This window comes from Gallinula chloropus (genome assembly GCF_964237585.1).
Source record: "Gallinula chloropus genome assembly, chromosome: 1".
Classification (NCBI taxonomy): domain Eukaryota; kingdom Metazoa; phylum Chordata; class Aves; order Gruiformes; family Rallidae; genus Gallinula; species Gallinula chloropus.
In genome coordinates this window covers 205,461,783-205,478,992 of record NC_140085.1, presented here as the reverse complement: position 1 = coordinate 205,478,992, position 17,210 = coordinate 205,461,783, and the positions used below count along the sequence as shown (strand labels likewise).

At 44.0% G+C, this 17,210-nt stretch overlaps 1 protein-coding gene across 1 annotated transcript in view; it reads left to right on the top strand.

Annotated features, from left to right (window-relative positions):
* Nucleotides 1–1,937: 1,937 nt before the first annotated feature.
* Nucleotides 1,938–17,210, top strand: part of CWF19L2 (CWF19 like cell cycle control factor 2) — a 75,392-nt gene continuing 60,119 nt past the window's right edge. Inside the window, exons 1-4 of the mRNA XM_084276717.1 lie at nt 1,938–2,037; nt 14,057–14,167; nt 14,850–14,969; nt 16,367–16,474. Of these exons, the coding sequence (XP_084132843.1) occupies nt 1,954–2,037; nt 14,057–14,167; nt 14,850–14,969; nt 16,367–16,474 (423 nt within the window). The 5' untranslated portion in view covers nt 1,938–1,953. The remainder of the gene's footprint in view (nt 2,038–14,056; nt 14,168–14,849; nt 14,970–16,366; nt 16,475–17,210) is intronic.

Below are 17,210 nucleotides of genomic sequence, written 5' to 3'. Positions count from 1 at the left end.
CTCAAGGTCTCTTCCAACCCCTACAATTCTATGATTCTATGATTCTATGATTCTATGATTCTTTCCATAACTGCTGAGCTCAAAATTAAAGTCAGCTCTCAAAAACCCCAACAGCAGAATGATCATATTTATAATATAGCTTTCTAGTATTAATTGTTCTTCAGTTTTTGAGATTCCAGAGTGTATTTGCATTGTAGTTTCTCTCTTAAAATCAGGAGAATTGGAAATTTGTATATAAATGCAAATTAATGGGACCACCTTATTAACAATGGGGAGGGTTAGAGGCATTAAGGGTAACACGAAATATTGGAAAAGCTCACACCCTGCTTTGAGTTCTCTACTTTGTAACTCGCTGCTGTAGACAAAAAAAAATCCTGTGGTCTCACTCTCCTACCAGAGGAAGAAATTGTTCACAGCTGTTGTTATCCACGCTCTGCCACAGGCTATCCCTTCTCAGGCAGCTCTTCCAAGTATCTTCCTAAATAGGTTCGGTCAAAACTGGTTGGGTCAGTTCATGGACTGCCAGTTTGATGCTTTATTATGAATCTATTAAGCCAACATGCCTGGCTGTGAGTGAGTGAATTAGGGAGCACCCCACCTGAGCTGCTCTGCTGGCTGCCTGGAGCTAGTGGTAACACTGGGTGGAAAGAAACCTTTTCCTTAAGAAAAGCTCATGGTCTGGGAAGAATCTTTCCTTACGATGCCAAACACGTGTTTTTCTCACTTCTCCTCTCTCAACCAGTGTACTCTGCTGTATACAGCCAAGGACTGAGCACAGCATTAGCCAGTCCTGCTGGAATGTCTTCTGTATCCACCTGTTTGCTTTGTAAATGGGTTCCAAAGGGGCTTCACATGCTGCTTAACCAAACGGAGCCCATGAAGCTCTACCAGTTATCCTTCTTTACCCAGTGGTGATCCATGACAGGTTTTGCTTGAGATGTTGTTAACTGTCACAGCATAAAGTGAACAGAGACGCAAATGCAGTGCACATCCCCCATACCAGTGCACATCCCCCATACCAGTGCACATCCCCCGTACCAGTGCACATCCCCCGTACCAGTGCACATCCCCCATACCGCCACCGGGATGATGATTAAATTACCGTTATCACTCTGAACACGCACTGCCCAGTGCAAACAGCTCACACATCATTCGGCCCTTTACCTAAGTGACGTCATCACGTGGAAACCGTGAAGGTATTTGGTGTCCGGCACATTAATAACGCTCTGACCTCATCCCAGAGCAACCGCGGCTCCCTCGCTCCACCCGACACACGGCAGCCCCGTCACACGCTGCCGGCCGCCTGCAACTCCCAAGCGCCCCAAGGCCTTTTCGTTCCCCTCCTCCCAGCCGGGCGCCAGCACCCCGCCACTACCGGCTGCAAGCGGGGCAGAAACCGGCCGGGAGACGGTTCTGCGGGCAGGCGGCCGCACCGCGGAGCGCCGGAGCCTGCGAGAGGCGCTTGGGCCGCCTCTTCCCCTGCTGGTGCCGGGGGCTGGGCCGGGAGGGACGGGCTCGGAGGTCAGCACTCCCAGCCCCGGGCGGCCCGGCGCCGCGGGAAGCTTTCCATGAGCGGGTTTTAAAGCTGTGGGATAAACTGGGGGAGCTCTGTGACGGGACTGGCACCGTGAGCGCGGGCGGGGTGCGAGCTGCCGCCCGGAGGGACCAGGGGGCTGCCGCCGCCGCCCCCCGTACGCGGGAGACGGGCTGTGCTTCCCTCCGGGGAGAGCGCTGGCGGCTGCGGAGGGGACGGCGGGACGGCGGCAGCCGCAGAGAACCCGGTGTCGGGGCGAGAGCTCCGCACGCCGCGGCCCCGCAGCGCGGCCGGGAAGAACCGGCACCACTCCGCCCACCGTCGCTAGGGACGCCGTTTACGACGGTGTCCCCGCCTCGCAGTACGGCGGGGTTGCTGTGCGGCTGCTGCGCGGCAGCGGGTTTCCGGTGTGGCTGGCGATGGCGTCCGGATTTGAGAGCGAGCGGAGCCTGGCGGCGCGCAAGGAGCAGCGGCAGCAGCAGCGGGAGGCACTGCTGGCGCAGGTGGGGTGCTGGGCCCCGCCCTTCCACTGGGGCCGCTCGGCCCTCTCCTCCCCTCGGTCTGGGGCGCTGGGGAGGCCTCCTCTCGTGCGGGGTCGGTGCTCTCCCGCCCGCAGGCCCGCTGCGGCTGCTGGGGGAGGGGAGCGCCCTGGGGAGAGCCCCGTCCGCCCTGGGGAGAGCTGGGCCGCGGTGCGGCGGTGGCAGGAAGCAGCCGGGAGCGTGGCTCTCAGTGACAGCCGCCCGGGTTCGTGCGTTTTGCCGCTTGTAGCGGTGCTGAGCCGCTTGGTGCTTGTTATGAGGTTCTGCTCTTGCGGCGTTGGAAAGAGCCCGGCTCGTCCTTCTTTACACTCTCACTGCGGGTGTTTGTGTGCAGTGATGAGATGACACCACCCCAGCTCCCCAGCATTGCCTTCTCCTTTTTTCCTTCTTCTCTCACCCAGCTCTCATCCTTTCCTTAAACGAGACATAAAAAAGTATAAAAAAGACAAGGACCTTCTGGAGAGAGTCCAGAGAAGAGCAACGAAGATGATTAGGGGCCTGGAACATCTCCCCTATGAGGAAAGGCTGAGTGAGCTGGGTCTGTTCAGCCTGGAGAAAAGAAGGCTTAGGGGGGACCTAATTAGTGTTTATAAATATCTTAGACTTGGGATGCAGGGGGAATTGGCCAGCCCCTTTTCAGTGGTCTGTGGGGACAGGACAAGGGGCAATGGCTGCAAGTTGGAGCACAGGAAGTTCCGCACCAACATGCGGAAAAACTTTTTCACAGTGAGGGTGACAGAGCCCTGGGACAGGCTGCCCAGGGAGGTGGTGGAGTCTCCTTTTCTAGAGATATTCAAGTCTTGTCTGGATGCCTATCTGTAGGGAGCTGCTTTGGCAGGGGGGTTGGACCCGATGATCTCTTGAGGTCCCTTCCAACCCCTAAGATTCTGTGATTCTGTGATAAAAGGCCACGCAGCTTCCTTGTCTTCCTGCCCTGTCTTTCCTAAAGAGTCTGTATCCCTCCTCTTACAGTTTGTGGAATAATACCTGGCAATAACCTGAGCAGAAGCAGGGTGGCCTGTATTCATGGAGCCTGCAAGGTGCTTGGCTCTACCTTGCAGTAGTGTTAGCCAAGAATTAGGAGTCTCCCACTCACAGATGCTTTGGTAGAATTACTGTGACTTGGAGACCTGTGTTAATCCTAACAACTTGTATTAAAAGTTTGGTTAAATGCCATTTTTGGTACTTGTGTGTAAGCTGCTGATTCTTGTTGTAACTTGCAGGTGGAGGGAATGATAAAGTGTCACATCAGTTACAAGACTTGACTTGATTTTAAGTTTAAGGGGTTGGGGGTAACTATAGAAAGTAAAAGATTTAGAGAAAGAGGGAATGGAAAAAAGTATGAGATTTTGATGATGTGCTTTTGAGATATGAAAGGCCAAAATAAGTAGCAACCAAACATTACAAGGCAAAGACATTTTCATAGCAAGAATAGCAGGGAAAATGGTCTGAATATCACACAGCAGTGACATCTTTTCTCATGGCAAAGTAGGAAGACAGAGGATTTGGGGTAATACATTGTGTGTCTCACTTGCACAGTTGTGAGGCTGTTTGTAGGCAGTAGAATTCAACTTCAGTGACTTCACAAGTATGAGGATCCTGCACTGTGTCCTTCCCCATTTTTGACAAGCAGTTGAAGGGAAATTCCTTTAACTTAGTAATAGTGAAGCACACTGCCCTGGAAGAGTTTGTTGTTGTTAAGAAGTCTGTTGCTGTATTTGATCTGTTCAGGAGGGCTCAGTTCAACCACTTGGATGTACAAAAACTACTCTTAACTGGAAGTGAAACTTATGTAGGACACCATTATCCTACTTTATGATCTTCCCCCTCTACTCTGCCCTGGTCAGGTCCCACCTGGAGTATTGTGTCCAGTTCTGGGCTCCCTGGTATAAAAAAGACAGGGATCTCCTGGAGAGAGTCCAGAGAAGGGCTACGAATCTGATGAAGGGCCTGGAGCATCTCCCCTATGGGGAAAGGCTGAGTGAGCTGGGACTGTTCAGCCTGGAGAAAAGAAGACTAAGGGGGGACTTAATTAGTGTTTATAAATACCTTAAGTATAGGATGCAGGGGGAACTGGACAGCCCCTTTTCACTGGTCTGTGGAGACAGGACAAGGGGCAATGGCTGCAAGTTGGAGCACAGGAAGTTCCGCACCAACATGGGAAAGAACTTTTCCCCAATGAGGGTGACGGAGCCCTGGGACAGGCTGCCAAGGGAGGTGGTGGAGTCTCCATCTCTGGAGATATTCAAGACCCATCTGGACGCCTGTCTGTGCAATATGAGGTGGGGAGCTGCTTTGGCAGGGGGGTTGGACCCGATGATCTCTCAAGGTCCCTTCCAACCCCTGTGATTCTATGATTCTTCTCAGTTGGTGCCACTTGTGCAGAAAGCTGTCTGGGGCAGTGCCATTCTTAGCATCATAGAATAGTCCTGGCTGGAAGGACCTCAGAAGATCACCTTGTCCAGCCTTTTGTGGGAAAGGAAGCCTAGGTGAGATTATCTAGTGCTCTAGTCCAGTCATGTTCTATATATGTTATATATGTTCCATGGGAATTCTATGCATTGTCCTGTCCATGTGGTTTCCTCCTTGTGAAGAGAGAGCCTCTGTCTTGTTTATAGGTGCCCTTTAAGTACTGGAGTACTAGGATAAGGTCCCCCCTTAGACATCTCTTCTCCTTCCGCTGGTCTTTATAGGCAGGTTCTCCAACCCTTTCATCATCTTTGAGGCCTCCTTTGGACCCTCTCCAGTGTGTCCCCATCTTTCCTGAATTGTGGGGTCAGCACTGAACATGGTGCTCCAGGGTGTGGCCTGACAAGTGCTGAGTAGAGTGGGATGATCCTGTCTCTCTCTCTCTGCTAGTGATGCCCCTGCAGATGCAGCTCAGGGTCTGATTTGCAGTCATTGGTAAATAGTTACTTTTTGTAAAAGCCTTTCACAGTGGCTGGTGTTACTGCAGGAGTTTATTAAATCATCATTTTCCCCTTTTCTTATTTGCTTCTATTTGCATCAGCATGTGACATAAAATAAAAGCATTCTGTGAGGATGTTTAAGACTTCTGGGATAATTTCCTCTTTTGAAATACCTGTGGATGATTTTTACTTTTTGTGTTAATATCTCTAAAGTGCTGTTAATTTGAAATAAGTGATGTAGCATTAAACACTTTGTGATGCTTTTATAATAACTGGATTGTGGCATTAAATATGAATTTGTATTCAGCCTCTCACTGTGTTTAGATAAGACTCAATCTGGGGAGGCAGTAAAGCTGAGAAGGGAGGTTTGCTTGCAGTAGTGTTGGAGAAAAGCTACAGCAATGAGCCAGAGATGCTCTTGTAGAGAAAAGGCTGAAGTCAGGGATGAAAGCTCTTATTCACCCAGAGAGTGTGGGGAGAAAAAGAGGCAGATGTTTGGCAGAGTTTGAGTTGGTACTAGCAAACATGGTATCTTGAGTGTGGGGGCTATGTTACTTACAGTTAGGATACGTCTCAGGAGGTTTTGGATGGTAAGTAGCTTCCCAGGTCCTGACTCTAAGTGTTAAAATGGTTTTGTTGCTGCTCATCAGCTTTGATGAAGATTATTAGAAAATTCTTTTGGAGGTTTTAGAATGAAACTAAATCTTGTATTTTTTCTTATTAAATGGCTGAGCCCAGAGGGTTATGGTAAGTGGTGAGAATCTCTTTGGAGACCTGTATCTAGTGGTGTGTTGCAAGGGTTAGTGCTTGGTCCAGTCTTAATCAACATATGCATCAGTGAGTGACCCCATCAGCTCCTCACAATGAGGGTGGTGAGGCCCTGGCACAGGCTGCCCAGAGAAGCTGTGGCTGCCCCCTCCCTGTCAGTGTTCAAGGCCAGGTTGGATGGGGCTTTGGGCAACCTGGGCTAGTGGAGGGTGTCCCTGCCCATGGCAGGGGGTTGGACACGATGGACTTTGAGGCTTCTTCCAACCCAAACCATTCCTTGATTCTATGATAACCCAAGGGGAAATGGTTAGTGGCCTGACACACCACTTAAGACACACACAGGCCTATGGCGCCGGATGGGATCCATCCAGATGTACCGAGGAAGCTGTCAGAAGTGCTCACCAAGCCACTTCCTATCATTTGTGGGTTAACCATTATAGTCCTGGATAACTAGGGAGGTCCCAGTTGACTGGAGGTTAGCCCATGTGACACCCATCTAGAAGAACTATTTATTAGAGATATTTATACGCGTTGACCAGATCCCCTCTTGGTTCTCTTCTCCAGGATAAACTCTTTAGCCTGAGTGAGTTGGCGTTGTTCAGTTTGGAGAAGAGAAGTCTCTAGGGGGACTTTATACCTGAAAAGTGCCTGTAAGAAAGCTGGGGAAGAACTGTTCATGAGGGCGTGTAGCAGTAGGATGAGGGGTAATAGTGTTAAACTAGAGAAGGGGGGATTTAGGTTGGATATTAGCAAAATGTTCTTCAATATGAGGGTGGTATATCACTAGAACAGGTCTCCCAGAGAGGGAGTGGAGGCCCCATCCCTGGAGATATTCAAGGTCAGGCTCGATGGTGCTCTGAGTGACCTAATCTAGTGAAGATGTCCCTGATTACTGCAGGGGGGTTTAGGCTAGATGGCCCCTGAAGGTCCCTTCCAACCTTATACATTCTGTGATTCCATGATGGTAACTGGTGAGTGGTCTCTCCCTGTCATTCTCTTCACCCAGGAGCCTTTTGTTATATTTTCTCTCCTGCCCAGCTGAGGAGGGTGGGGTAGAGCTGCTTTAGGGGGCCCTTGGCCTCCAGCCTGGGCCAATCCATCACATAAATATAATATATAAGCGGATTTTGAAGCAGTTATAGAATGGATTTCTTTAGTACCTTTTTAGTTGTAAAAGAAGCTGAACAAAGCTTGTTGATTTTATTTTCTTAAATCATTTACTATTTCACATTTTTACTGGTTATCAATTTACTCTTTTGAAGAACCAAAACACCACCCAGCTCACTGATTGCGATTTCTCTTTTAAATTTTGGAAACATCCTTTTATTTGTGTGTCTGTCCTCCCAACTGCACTGGTAAAACCCAGCAGCTGGAAATGTTTACGATAATGATCAGTAATCAAATAATTAAGTGTTGACATGCAAATTGTTATTAAGCACCAGAAATAGTGTCTTGTTTTGATGAGTGTGATAGTTCGTGACACTTCTGTTTTAGTTTGCAAGTTTAGAACAAGAAAATAATCTGATGGGTGTTTTTGCTAAGTGCAGGGACATGTGCTTTTCCTAGGCATAAACACTTTATTTTTTGGTAAAAACTAGCAGTAATTCCTTTTGGAGTTATTGTTGCATCTGTGCTGTATCATGGTATTTCTGTAGCTGTGTCATGGTTTAACCCCAGCTGGTAATAAGCACCAAGCAGCTGCTCATTCACCCCTCCTTCCCCAAGGGGATGGGGAGGAGAATGCAAAAACCTTCATGAGTTGAGCTGAAGACAGATTAATAGGGTAACAAGGGAAGAGAATAACCCAAGCTGTGGAATGTGCAGGATTTCCCTGGTGAGGTTTGCTTAGGTATTTCCTCACAAGAGCCCAGCGGTGGGGTTGTTGCAGTGATTAGTGTCTGCTGGGTGATGGAATGCTCTGGCAGTGTCCTACTCTTCAGTTTTTGGATGGAAAATCATAGAAATTTTTCTTTAGGCAGAACTTAATAGCAAAACATCCCACTGTTAGGGGTTGTGGAGCTGTTGTTTGTTGGAAGTTGCTTCTGTGCTGTAATACTAAGCACCACCTCCTTGTTCTTTCCCTTTTAAATCCTTTATGAAGTGTTATATCCCTGACTGTCGACGGAAATAAGCACATCGCTATTACTGCACTCAGATCTCTGAGAGATATTGGAAGAGTAACAGCATGGAGAAAAGAGTATTGCCTTTTCACACAAGGTTTTCAGGCTTTTGACCTCTATATGCCTCTCTCTGCCACCTCTGTGTGCGTTTTTGTAAGCAGTGTCTTTGATTTAACAGACAGGTGAATGATGACGACCGATGTCTTCATTTATTCTCTAAGTCCTTCCTCTAGAGCTCGGAGGTCTTGCATTAACATGAACATCTGCCTACAGTTTCCTAGCAGTAGTAGCTACTCTCATGCATCTGTTTATCTGTTGTGTCTGCAGCTGTACCAGCAGAAGCAGATGTTTCTGACTGAAGGTTGTCATCTCCTACGGTTTGCTTCTTGAATCACGTCTGACTGTTCTGTAATGATTATTTATCACAAGAAGCTGAAATGGTTTAAATGCTAGTTGTTTCAGTGACTGTCTTCTGTGCCTTTTGGCAGGTGAAAATGTCACAAAGCAGTGATGTTTCCAGCTGGCATGGCTGTGACTGGGCGTGATGGAGGTTCACACAACACTCTGACTCAGCCCTTTCTTGTGTTTCCATTGCCACCCTTCTTGGGAAAGCTTTGTGGAAGAAACAATAATGGGAATATTGAGGGTAGAAAGACCAGGTCTGTGCAAGGAGGGTGGTAGTTACATGCGAGTGGGAGTGTGAAGAGGAGAGCTGTGGGAGTGGAGCCCTGCCCTGCAGTGGCAGATAGCCACTGGAGCAGCATAGCTGTTGCACTCTGTGTTGGATGTTTTTTGTCATGTTGGTTTGATCTGGTGTGCTGTGGGGTTTCTTCTGATTGCTGTTTGGAGAGAAAGGGAATTTTTCTTCTTTTGGATGGAGAAATTGGCTTTTGAATGGTGATGATTATCATCTGAAAAGCTGGAGGTTGACCACAGTTAAAGACAGGAAATTGTGTGGTCTCTGTAGTGGTATGGAAAATTTTCTCTGGCCTTGGTGAGAGCTGAAATGGTACATAGAGTTGGGGTCAGGAAAGACCCTTAGTCAGAGTTTCTGTGGGCTGGGGAGTGTTTTAACCTCCATCCCTATGTCAGGCACATCTTCTGTACGTCTTTGGGGGAGAGTCATGTAACAATTTCCATTTGTTATGCAACCTAGACCTTGGTCATTGTCAGTGTCTTTGATCTTTTCTGCTTCTTCCTGGGTGGGATGGTGTAATTTTTACAGCTCCTGGTGTTTGTGTCTGTGGTGTGTTACAGGCTGCTTGGGGCAGGTTTTATTCATCATTTAGCAGATGCTGTTGTCAGCAGCTCTGTGGGCTGGCCTTAGTGACCTGCCTGCTGAACACCTCATTCAGATGGGACTGTGAAATCCAGGACTACAAGGTTTGTCTCAGTTCACCATGACAAACATTGCTAGCATAGAGCTGTAGAGTACTTATAGCACCTTGCCAACAGACCTTCTGGAATCCTTTGCAGCATTATACTTACCTTGTGCTTGTTGCAAAGGAGACAAGGAACAACTTTATTAGGGTGTTGCAGAAGTAAGTACTGTAGCATGCTGCCTTCTTGACAGGTTGTTGCTCATACTGGTCTGTGTTCATGTGTAGCACGCACAGTCATTTGGATAATTAATGCATTACTTTATTACAGAGGTATTACAGAAATGGAGCAGCCTGTATTTATGGAGAAAAAATGTAAGTGTTGCAGCGATGAACTGAAACTTACCTAATGCTATGCACTTGCCTGTAAAGGGGAAAGGATAAATGGTGGGATATTTTTGTGGTTTCATAAAGTATTAATGAACTCCTGTGGGTTGAGAGATATGAAACTAGTAGAGTTGGCCTTCATAGTGTAGAATGGTACCTCTCAGAGGGGACTTAGTATAAAACATTGAAAAGGGAGAAAGACTAGTTAGATGCTAGGAAGCCCTGTGTCATTATCAAAGATAGTGGAATACAAAGATGAGGTTTGAAGCTAATAAAGTAGTATAGACAGGTATTCCTCCTCCCTACCACTTGAAGTGTGTGTGTGTGTGTTGGGGGGAACCATTCACCAGAAGCAGAAGTGAATATTGCAATTTGATGGTAGAGGGAGCTAGATAGTTTTTAGAGATAGAAAGGATTAGAGGATATCACTGCTAATTTACTAGTGTCATGTTAAAATAATTTAGGTGAAAAGACAACTTCTCTCATATTTAAAATCTCTAGACAGCTTTTTTGTTTTTATTTTACATATGGATGTTGCTGAGAATTGTCTGTATGTTGTATCTTTATCTAAGAAGAAACAAACCCGATGCTTTTGTGTCTGGCCCTCTCTTTTTTAATAGTCTGGTGGCATTGCCACTACAGATTCATCTTGCCCAATCCTGCTTCATTTAGTATTCAGGAGACAACAGTCTGCAGTTTGATGATGATTTCTAGTCGTTGTGTGTTCTGAATATGTATTTGTATACTTCAGCCAAAATGATGATCAGCCTCTTTTATTAGGATCATGTATCTTGGTTACCTACATACTTGCCTGTAGCTTTCTGTTTATTCTTAGATCTAATAAAAGATAAAAGAGCTACTTTTGTACCTTGTTTATAATAGTAACTTCATTTTATGCAATGTCTATTGTAACTTTGGTAATATGAAGGGAATAGTAATTGTATTTAAAATATACCTGTTATTATAGAGAAGGATAAAAGGCTAAATCTTCCTAGACAAGCAAAGAGCATATTAAATGAAGACATGTTGACAAGCTGATCTTGATTGTCCTTTATTTGAAGCATTTATGGATTTATATGCACAAGAGCTGCTGAAGGGGTGTAAGGGGAGTGTTGCTTCCAGCTGTAGGTCTTTCTCAACCAAAAATGAAATGGAGCATGCAGAAAGCCTGTCCTTTTCCCAGTCTAAATCTTAGCAACATGTTCTGTGTTTCCTTGTGGGGGAAACAAGTTCAGAGTCTGTTGTGTTTTTCCCCATGTAGAACTATATTCAAGGTCCCTCTATCTCTACTGTTTCATCCCTGCCCAGTTATAAGTTTAAATCTTGTGTGTGTGGCTTCCAGACGTTTTGTGAGTTGCATAGGTGAGACTATTACCCTTCCCTTGGCTGTGAATGTGGCATGCTTAGTTACTTTATTTCAGGTAGGTGAATATATTTTTAAGGCAGAAGGGATATTGCCACCTGTATGAACTAGAACAGTGAATAGTAGTCAGTGATTTCCACATGAACTGTGAAGAGTGATGTCCCGGATTGTGTCCTAGGGTGGGCAGAGTTAGCCGGGGAGCTCTCTGGGTACAGGAGAGGTAGCAGGAAACATACCTGCATAGTTTGGGGCCCTAGGTGGTTTTGGTGGCTCTTAGGCTCAGCAGCTTTTTCACTCTGGGGGCGATTATAGTCCTGCTCACTCTTCTGTTGTATTGTTTATTTACAAACTTGAAAACTGTTTGGATATTGGAATGAATGTCTCCCATGTCCTTAACTCATTCTTTCTTTATCCCTGCCTTTTGCATTTGAAGATGTAACTTGCACCCTTGTAGACTGCCAGCTTCATTCTAGAGATGGAAGTCCCAGTCTTGGCACTGTTATTTGAGCTGGTTTAAACTTTTTTTTGGTTTTGTTTTGCAAAGTCCCTCCTTTTAAAAGTAAGACATTTGGGATAGCAGCCTTGCTTTACTTGCATTTAAATGCGTTATAAAGTTTGTCCCTTGGCTTCTAAGCAAGCAGATGATGAAGGTTTAAAGGGGCGATGATGAAGGTTTAAAGGGGTGCTTTGTTTGGGCACAGGTGTGTAGTGTTTTGATTGATCTCTTTGCCACTTTAAGCATTGCTAACAGCAATGTTCAAAAATACAACAGCAGGCCTACCTTAAAAGTTTTTTGTTTGTTTTAAAAACCCAACCTCTTAATCCTATTGTTTAGCATGTATTTCTGTTCATCAAGCCCTTACAGTATACTGGTCATTCTCCTGCAAACCTTGTTTTGTAGTGGGACAAAAGCAGCAGATTTCCATCTTGGCTGTATCAAAAATGAGAAACTGGGCTATGATAGGGTGGTTACTGTTATGTGCTTCTGTTGGGAGATTATTATAGAGAACTGACAGCTGACTAGGAGGAAAGACTTCAGCTGGTTGTCTGATCTCCTCAGTGTGGTTTTTTTGGTGTGGTGTGTGCTTTTGGTTTTGTTCTTTTAAATATGGATGTGATCTCTTAGCTTATGAAAGAAACACTTTCTGGTAAAACTTGGTGTTTCAGGATGAAAACCAAAATTTGACCTGTAGTTTCTGCTTTGATTAGGGGACTGGAGAACAGGTCTTACAAGGAGAGATTGAGGGAGCTGTTGAGCCTGGTGAAGAGTCTGGAGTCTGAGGGGAGACCTTATCGCTCTCTACAGCTACCTGAAAGGAGGTTGTAGTGAGGTGGGTGTTGGCCTCTTCTCCCTAGTGACTAGTGACAAGACAAGAGGGAAGGGGTTCAAGTTGTGCCAGGAGAGGTTCTGATTAGATATTAGGAAAAAATTCTTCACTGAAAGACTGGTGAAGCACTGGGACAGGTTGCAGAGGGAGGTGGTGGAGTCGCTGTCCCTGTGGCTGTTCAAAAAATGGGTAGGTGAGGCACTTTGGAAGATGGTTTAGTGGTTATGGTGGTGTAGTGCTGGACTTGATGATCTTGAGGGTCTTTTCTGATCTTGATGATTCTATGATTCTTTGATTTGAGTTATTTAAAAAAAAACACAGTGCACAACCATGCTGTCATGGTTTTGCCCCAGCTGGGAGCCAAGCACCATGCAGCTGCTCTCTCGGGGTAGGAGGGGGAAAGGGGGAGAGGAAAAGAAAACTATAGGCAAACCTTGTGTGTTGGGATAAGGAGAGCTTAATGGGACAGCAGACAGAGAAAGAGAAATAACAATAATAGGACTTTATAGTGACATATACAAAACTGGTGATACACAGTACAGTTTCTCACCAAACTGCACAACTGGGATCGTACTGCTCAGAGCTGTCCTGTCCTGAAATTGTGAGTCCTGGAGCTCTGCAGTCCTCCCCTACCAGCCCTGTTTTATGCTGAGCATGATGTCATGGTATGGAATGCCCTCTTTGGCCAGTTTGGGTCACCTGCTCTGGCTGTCCCCTCCCAGCTTCCTGGTTGCCCCTGGCTTTCTTGTTAGCAGGGCAGTATAAGAAGCTGAAAAGTCTTTGACTGCTTGGCAACAGGTAAAACATCAGTGTGTTACCAACACGACCCTCATCCCATCTCCAGAACACAGCACTACAGCAGCTGCTAGGAAGAAAATTTAACTCTATCCCAGCTGAATCCAGGACACATACAAAAAGCCAAAAGCAAGCTCAAACTCACAAGGCTTATCTCACAAAATTAGTTTTGTAATGACTTAAAATTACTTTCCTCCTATTTAATCAGGTGGCGATATATTGCACTTTGGGATAAAGAGTTTTCTAATGGCAAGTTGTATTTTAGTCAACTTGTGTGTGAAAATCATGTTTCTGCTGAAAGTAATAGAGGGAACTTCAGAGGCTGAAAAGAGTGTTATTTTATTGATGGGGTTTATAGCAATCCTTTCCAGGAATTGAAACTGTCTGCAGTGATGATTATTTTTTCAGAAGTAGTGCTGAAAGTATTTCTAGTTTTATCTCCATAACCAGAAAGGGAAGAACATTCTGCAGCCCCAAATGATAATCCTTATATTCTTGTATAGTCCTTGAGAGCTTGGACTTCTGCAGTTGCAAGCTTTGCACCTGGCTGAATGTGTACAAAGACAGACTTGCTAACTTCTCACATTAATAGATAGCTATCTGTGCTTTGCCAGGAATCATTTTAAATAGAAAATCAGAAATACTCTATACCATATCGTATCTTACTATATCATATGTGCAGTTTATGAAGGCTGTAAGAACAGAACTCTTCTCAGAACGAAGAAAGGAAGTTGAGTGTCTTCATGTCATTCTTATTTAGGATGATAGGATGAAATTAGGGCTAGAGGAGCTGCAGGGTGCATAGTATGTTTTAGGTGAATTTCCCCTTTAACATGTGTTCCAAAAGTGCTTTTATTGCAGTCCTCTAAGAGGAAGTTCTCAAGCACACTTCTCAGCATTGTATATGGTTGTCTAAGTGTGGCTTATGAACCTGTAGCTGCAAGTAAATGCTACTCAACTCCATCTGGTTATTTTTCTTCTCTGTTCATCTTAGGCCAAAATTAGTTATGAAAAGGAGCAGAGGCACAAGCTGCTAAAGCATCTACGAGGTGAAGATACGTGGATGCTTGCTGATGTGAATGAACGTGTGGAGCAGCTGGAGAAGGTGACGGAACTGTAAACCTTTGAATTGTGTTGTCAGCTTCACAGTGTGTTCCTATGAGCAGAAGGCTTTGAAGGCTTCAAGATGATCTTTAAAAACCTCACAATTTCTGAATTCTTTATACTTCAATATTAGCTTTTTTAAGTGGAAAGAATCTTTTACTAACAAAGAGCAGAAAAAAAGTCTGTCATTCAGTTACATCCTGAATTGCTCTTCTGCAAATGCAGAAGAGAAGGCGCTGCCGAACAAGAATAGTCCCATGGGAGGGTCCAAGGCTTTGAAGCAGTCCTTTTTGTGGTGATTCACAGGAGAAGCTGTAATGAGACCTCTGCATATTGCATCCTTTAGTATTAGTGAGTGATTTGTGCAGATATTTCAACAGGTATGTATTGGTGATACAGTGATTCCCAAGGAGACAGATTTGACCGAAATATTTGCAATATAGAAGATACTCTGTGTGCAGTTATAGTGCCTCAGTCCCAATAAAGATACTGAGAGGAGAAAGAAAAGTTGGTTATGAATGTCAGGCATGCCCTCCTCCAGTAAGAGAGAGAGAGGGTGGTAGAAGTAAAATGTAGCCATGTCCAGCTGTGTGAGCTTTACCTTTTTCAGTGGTTTGTGAAGTACGTTCTTGTATGTGGGTGATTGGGTTTGCTGGGTCTCATTTATGAACATTTACTTGTAGGAACATTCTGTGCAAAAAAAGAAGAAAAAGGATAAGCATTCCAAAAAAGCTAAGAAAGAAAAGAAGAAAAATAAGAAACAAAAATCTGAAAAGAAGGATGATGAACTTGATAGTTCTTCGGTAAGTAAGAAACTTTTAAATGCTTCAAATGACATATATAAAACCCGCACCATTTTAGTCATTGGGTACACATGGTTAGTAAAATTAACACTCATTCTTACTATTTTCTGTTGGGGAAAAATGTGGCAAAGTTTGTCTTTTTAATAAATTGAATATTTAATACATTTAAAAGATGCTGTTATTTGACTGCTTGTGAATTTTATCTTAATTCACTCCTAAGAACTAAGGGATTTACAGTGTTTTAGCAGAGAGAAATTGAAAAAAACCCTAATTCTAGGATAGAGTGGAAAGTTTAATTTGTTCCTTGTAGTCAGTGGTATATGATTGAATGATATGTCTAAAATGGCAAATATTAATTTTTGATTTTAAGCATGAGTTACTGCTGCCCATTTCCACGGATGTTCAACCATGGAAACTCCCAGCCACGCAGGAGTTGTGTGTAAGTCTGAAGGAGGACTCAAACTGTAGACAGTTGCCTTCACATTGAGGGGCACTCGGGCAAAATAGTACAGAGGCTGCATTAGAAATCTGAGTGCTGCTTTCTGGCAGTGTCATATAAAACATCCTCTCCGGGTTTTGGTGCAAGTCAGGTGGCACTGTGATTTTTTTTCTTTTTAATTTATTATTTTTTCCTTCCTTTCAGAGAGTCTCTTTTACTGAGTGAAGGATCGTGCAGTATGATGAGTTTTATTTTCCAGGGACTGATACCAGAACTGAACTATGCTTTTCAGTGTAGGAAGTAACCTAAGCCACAAATGTCCCACATTTCTCATGGGAGTCATCAAAACCCCTCAGATCACATCAGTGAGTCACAGGATACAGCAGAGTCTTGGCTGATACCTTCGATTCAATGTCTGTTATTCCCATGACAGGTTCATGTAGACAGCAAAGAAACTGTTCATTGGGGTCCTGTTTGCTTCAAGTGTAAAAATCTTAGTGCACTGTTTGCAAGTGTAGGGAGTTGGATATGAAAAGAGGAGGAGATAGCATGAGCAGTGCTCTGTATTGTGTTATGATTTCACTTTTTTAATGTAAAACATAGCAATGAATTTAGGGCGTTTTTTAGTTTTGGTTTTGTAATGCCATAAACCCAATTTGTTTAGGTTTTATTCTGACTGTTTTACCTTTAACAGTGTTATACTAATAAACTGCCAGTGTGACCTAGTGTTATGTGCTGTGATGTGCTTGTGAAATATGGCAGAATGTTTTGATTATGAAGGAACAATCTCCTGTGGGAATATCAATATTGTGGAGTTTTTTGTTACCAATATTTTTAAATAATAAACAGTATTAGCAATGCTAGTAGTCAGCATCAATTTTGGTTGGTAAGTATGGCATTTTATCAAGATATAATAGTATGCTAAGATGTTATTCTTTACATTAAACTCTGTTTTTAGGATTCATCAGTTGAATGGGTTGAGTCAAATGTTTCACAGTCAGATAACACAGAAAAGGCTTGGAAGGTCAACAAGCAATCAGATGCTGTGAAGGAACCCTCCCTGCAGGTGAGCAGTCTGATAACTACTCCAGAAATAAATTCAGCATGACCGAATGCAAAACGTGCTTAGGTTTCTTGGCAGCTCTTTTGCAATGTGTTGAACAAAACCTATTTTACAGACAAATGTCTTTATTTAGCTAGGTAGATAGTACATTTCATTCATTAAAAGACTTCACTACTTAAGAGTTACTCAGTATTTAACAAGGCACTACACTTAAAATTGCCTAGCACCAATTCCTTTCATCATGTTTGGAGGCTCTACCAATGTTGCTTGATTTTCCTGAAGAGGCCAACTTAAAGATTTTGACTAGGCATATTATTTTTTTCTGCATAATTTTGGTGGCTATTCTAAAGGTGAATGAGTTTTTGCTTCTGTGGTGCTTAAACAGGTGTAAGGAAGAGAGGTGTAATACTTTTCAGCCACAATATTTATGGAATCGGTTATGATTTTTAATTGTCTAATTTTTCTACAGAAAAGGTCCATTCTTTATTTTGAATTTGTGCAGTTTGCTAAGAGAAATAAAAAGGATCTCTGAATCATATCTGTTATCTTGGAAAAGTATAAAGTAATGAAACATAAATTCTTCTGTATGTCAGGATAATTTATACTGCAAAAACATTTTTTCCCCAAGCATTTCTTGTATAATCTGCACCACAGGCTTATCTGTTTTTAATTGAAGAGGGTTGAAGAGAATTTCCTGGTCATCCCTACGTTTTCTATTATATTTTCTCACAGTATGAAG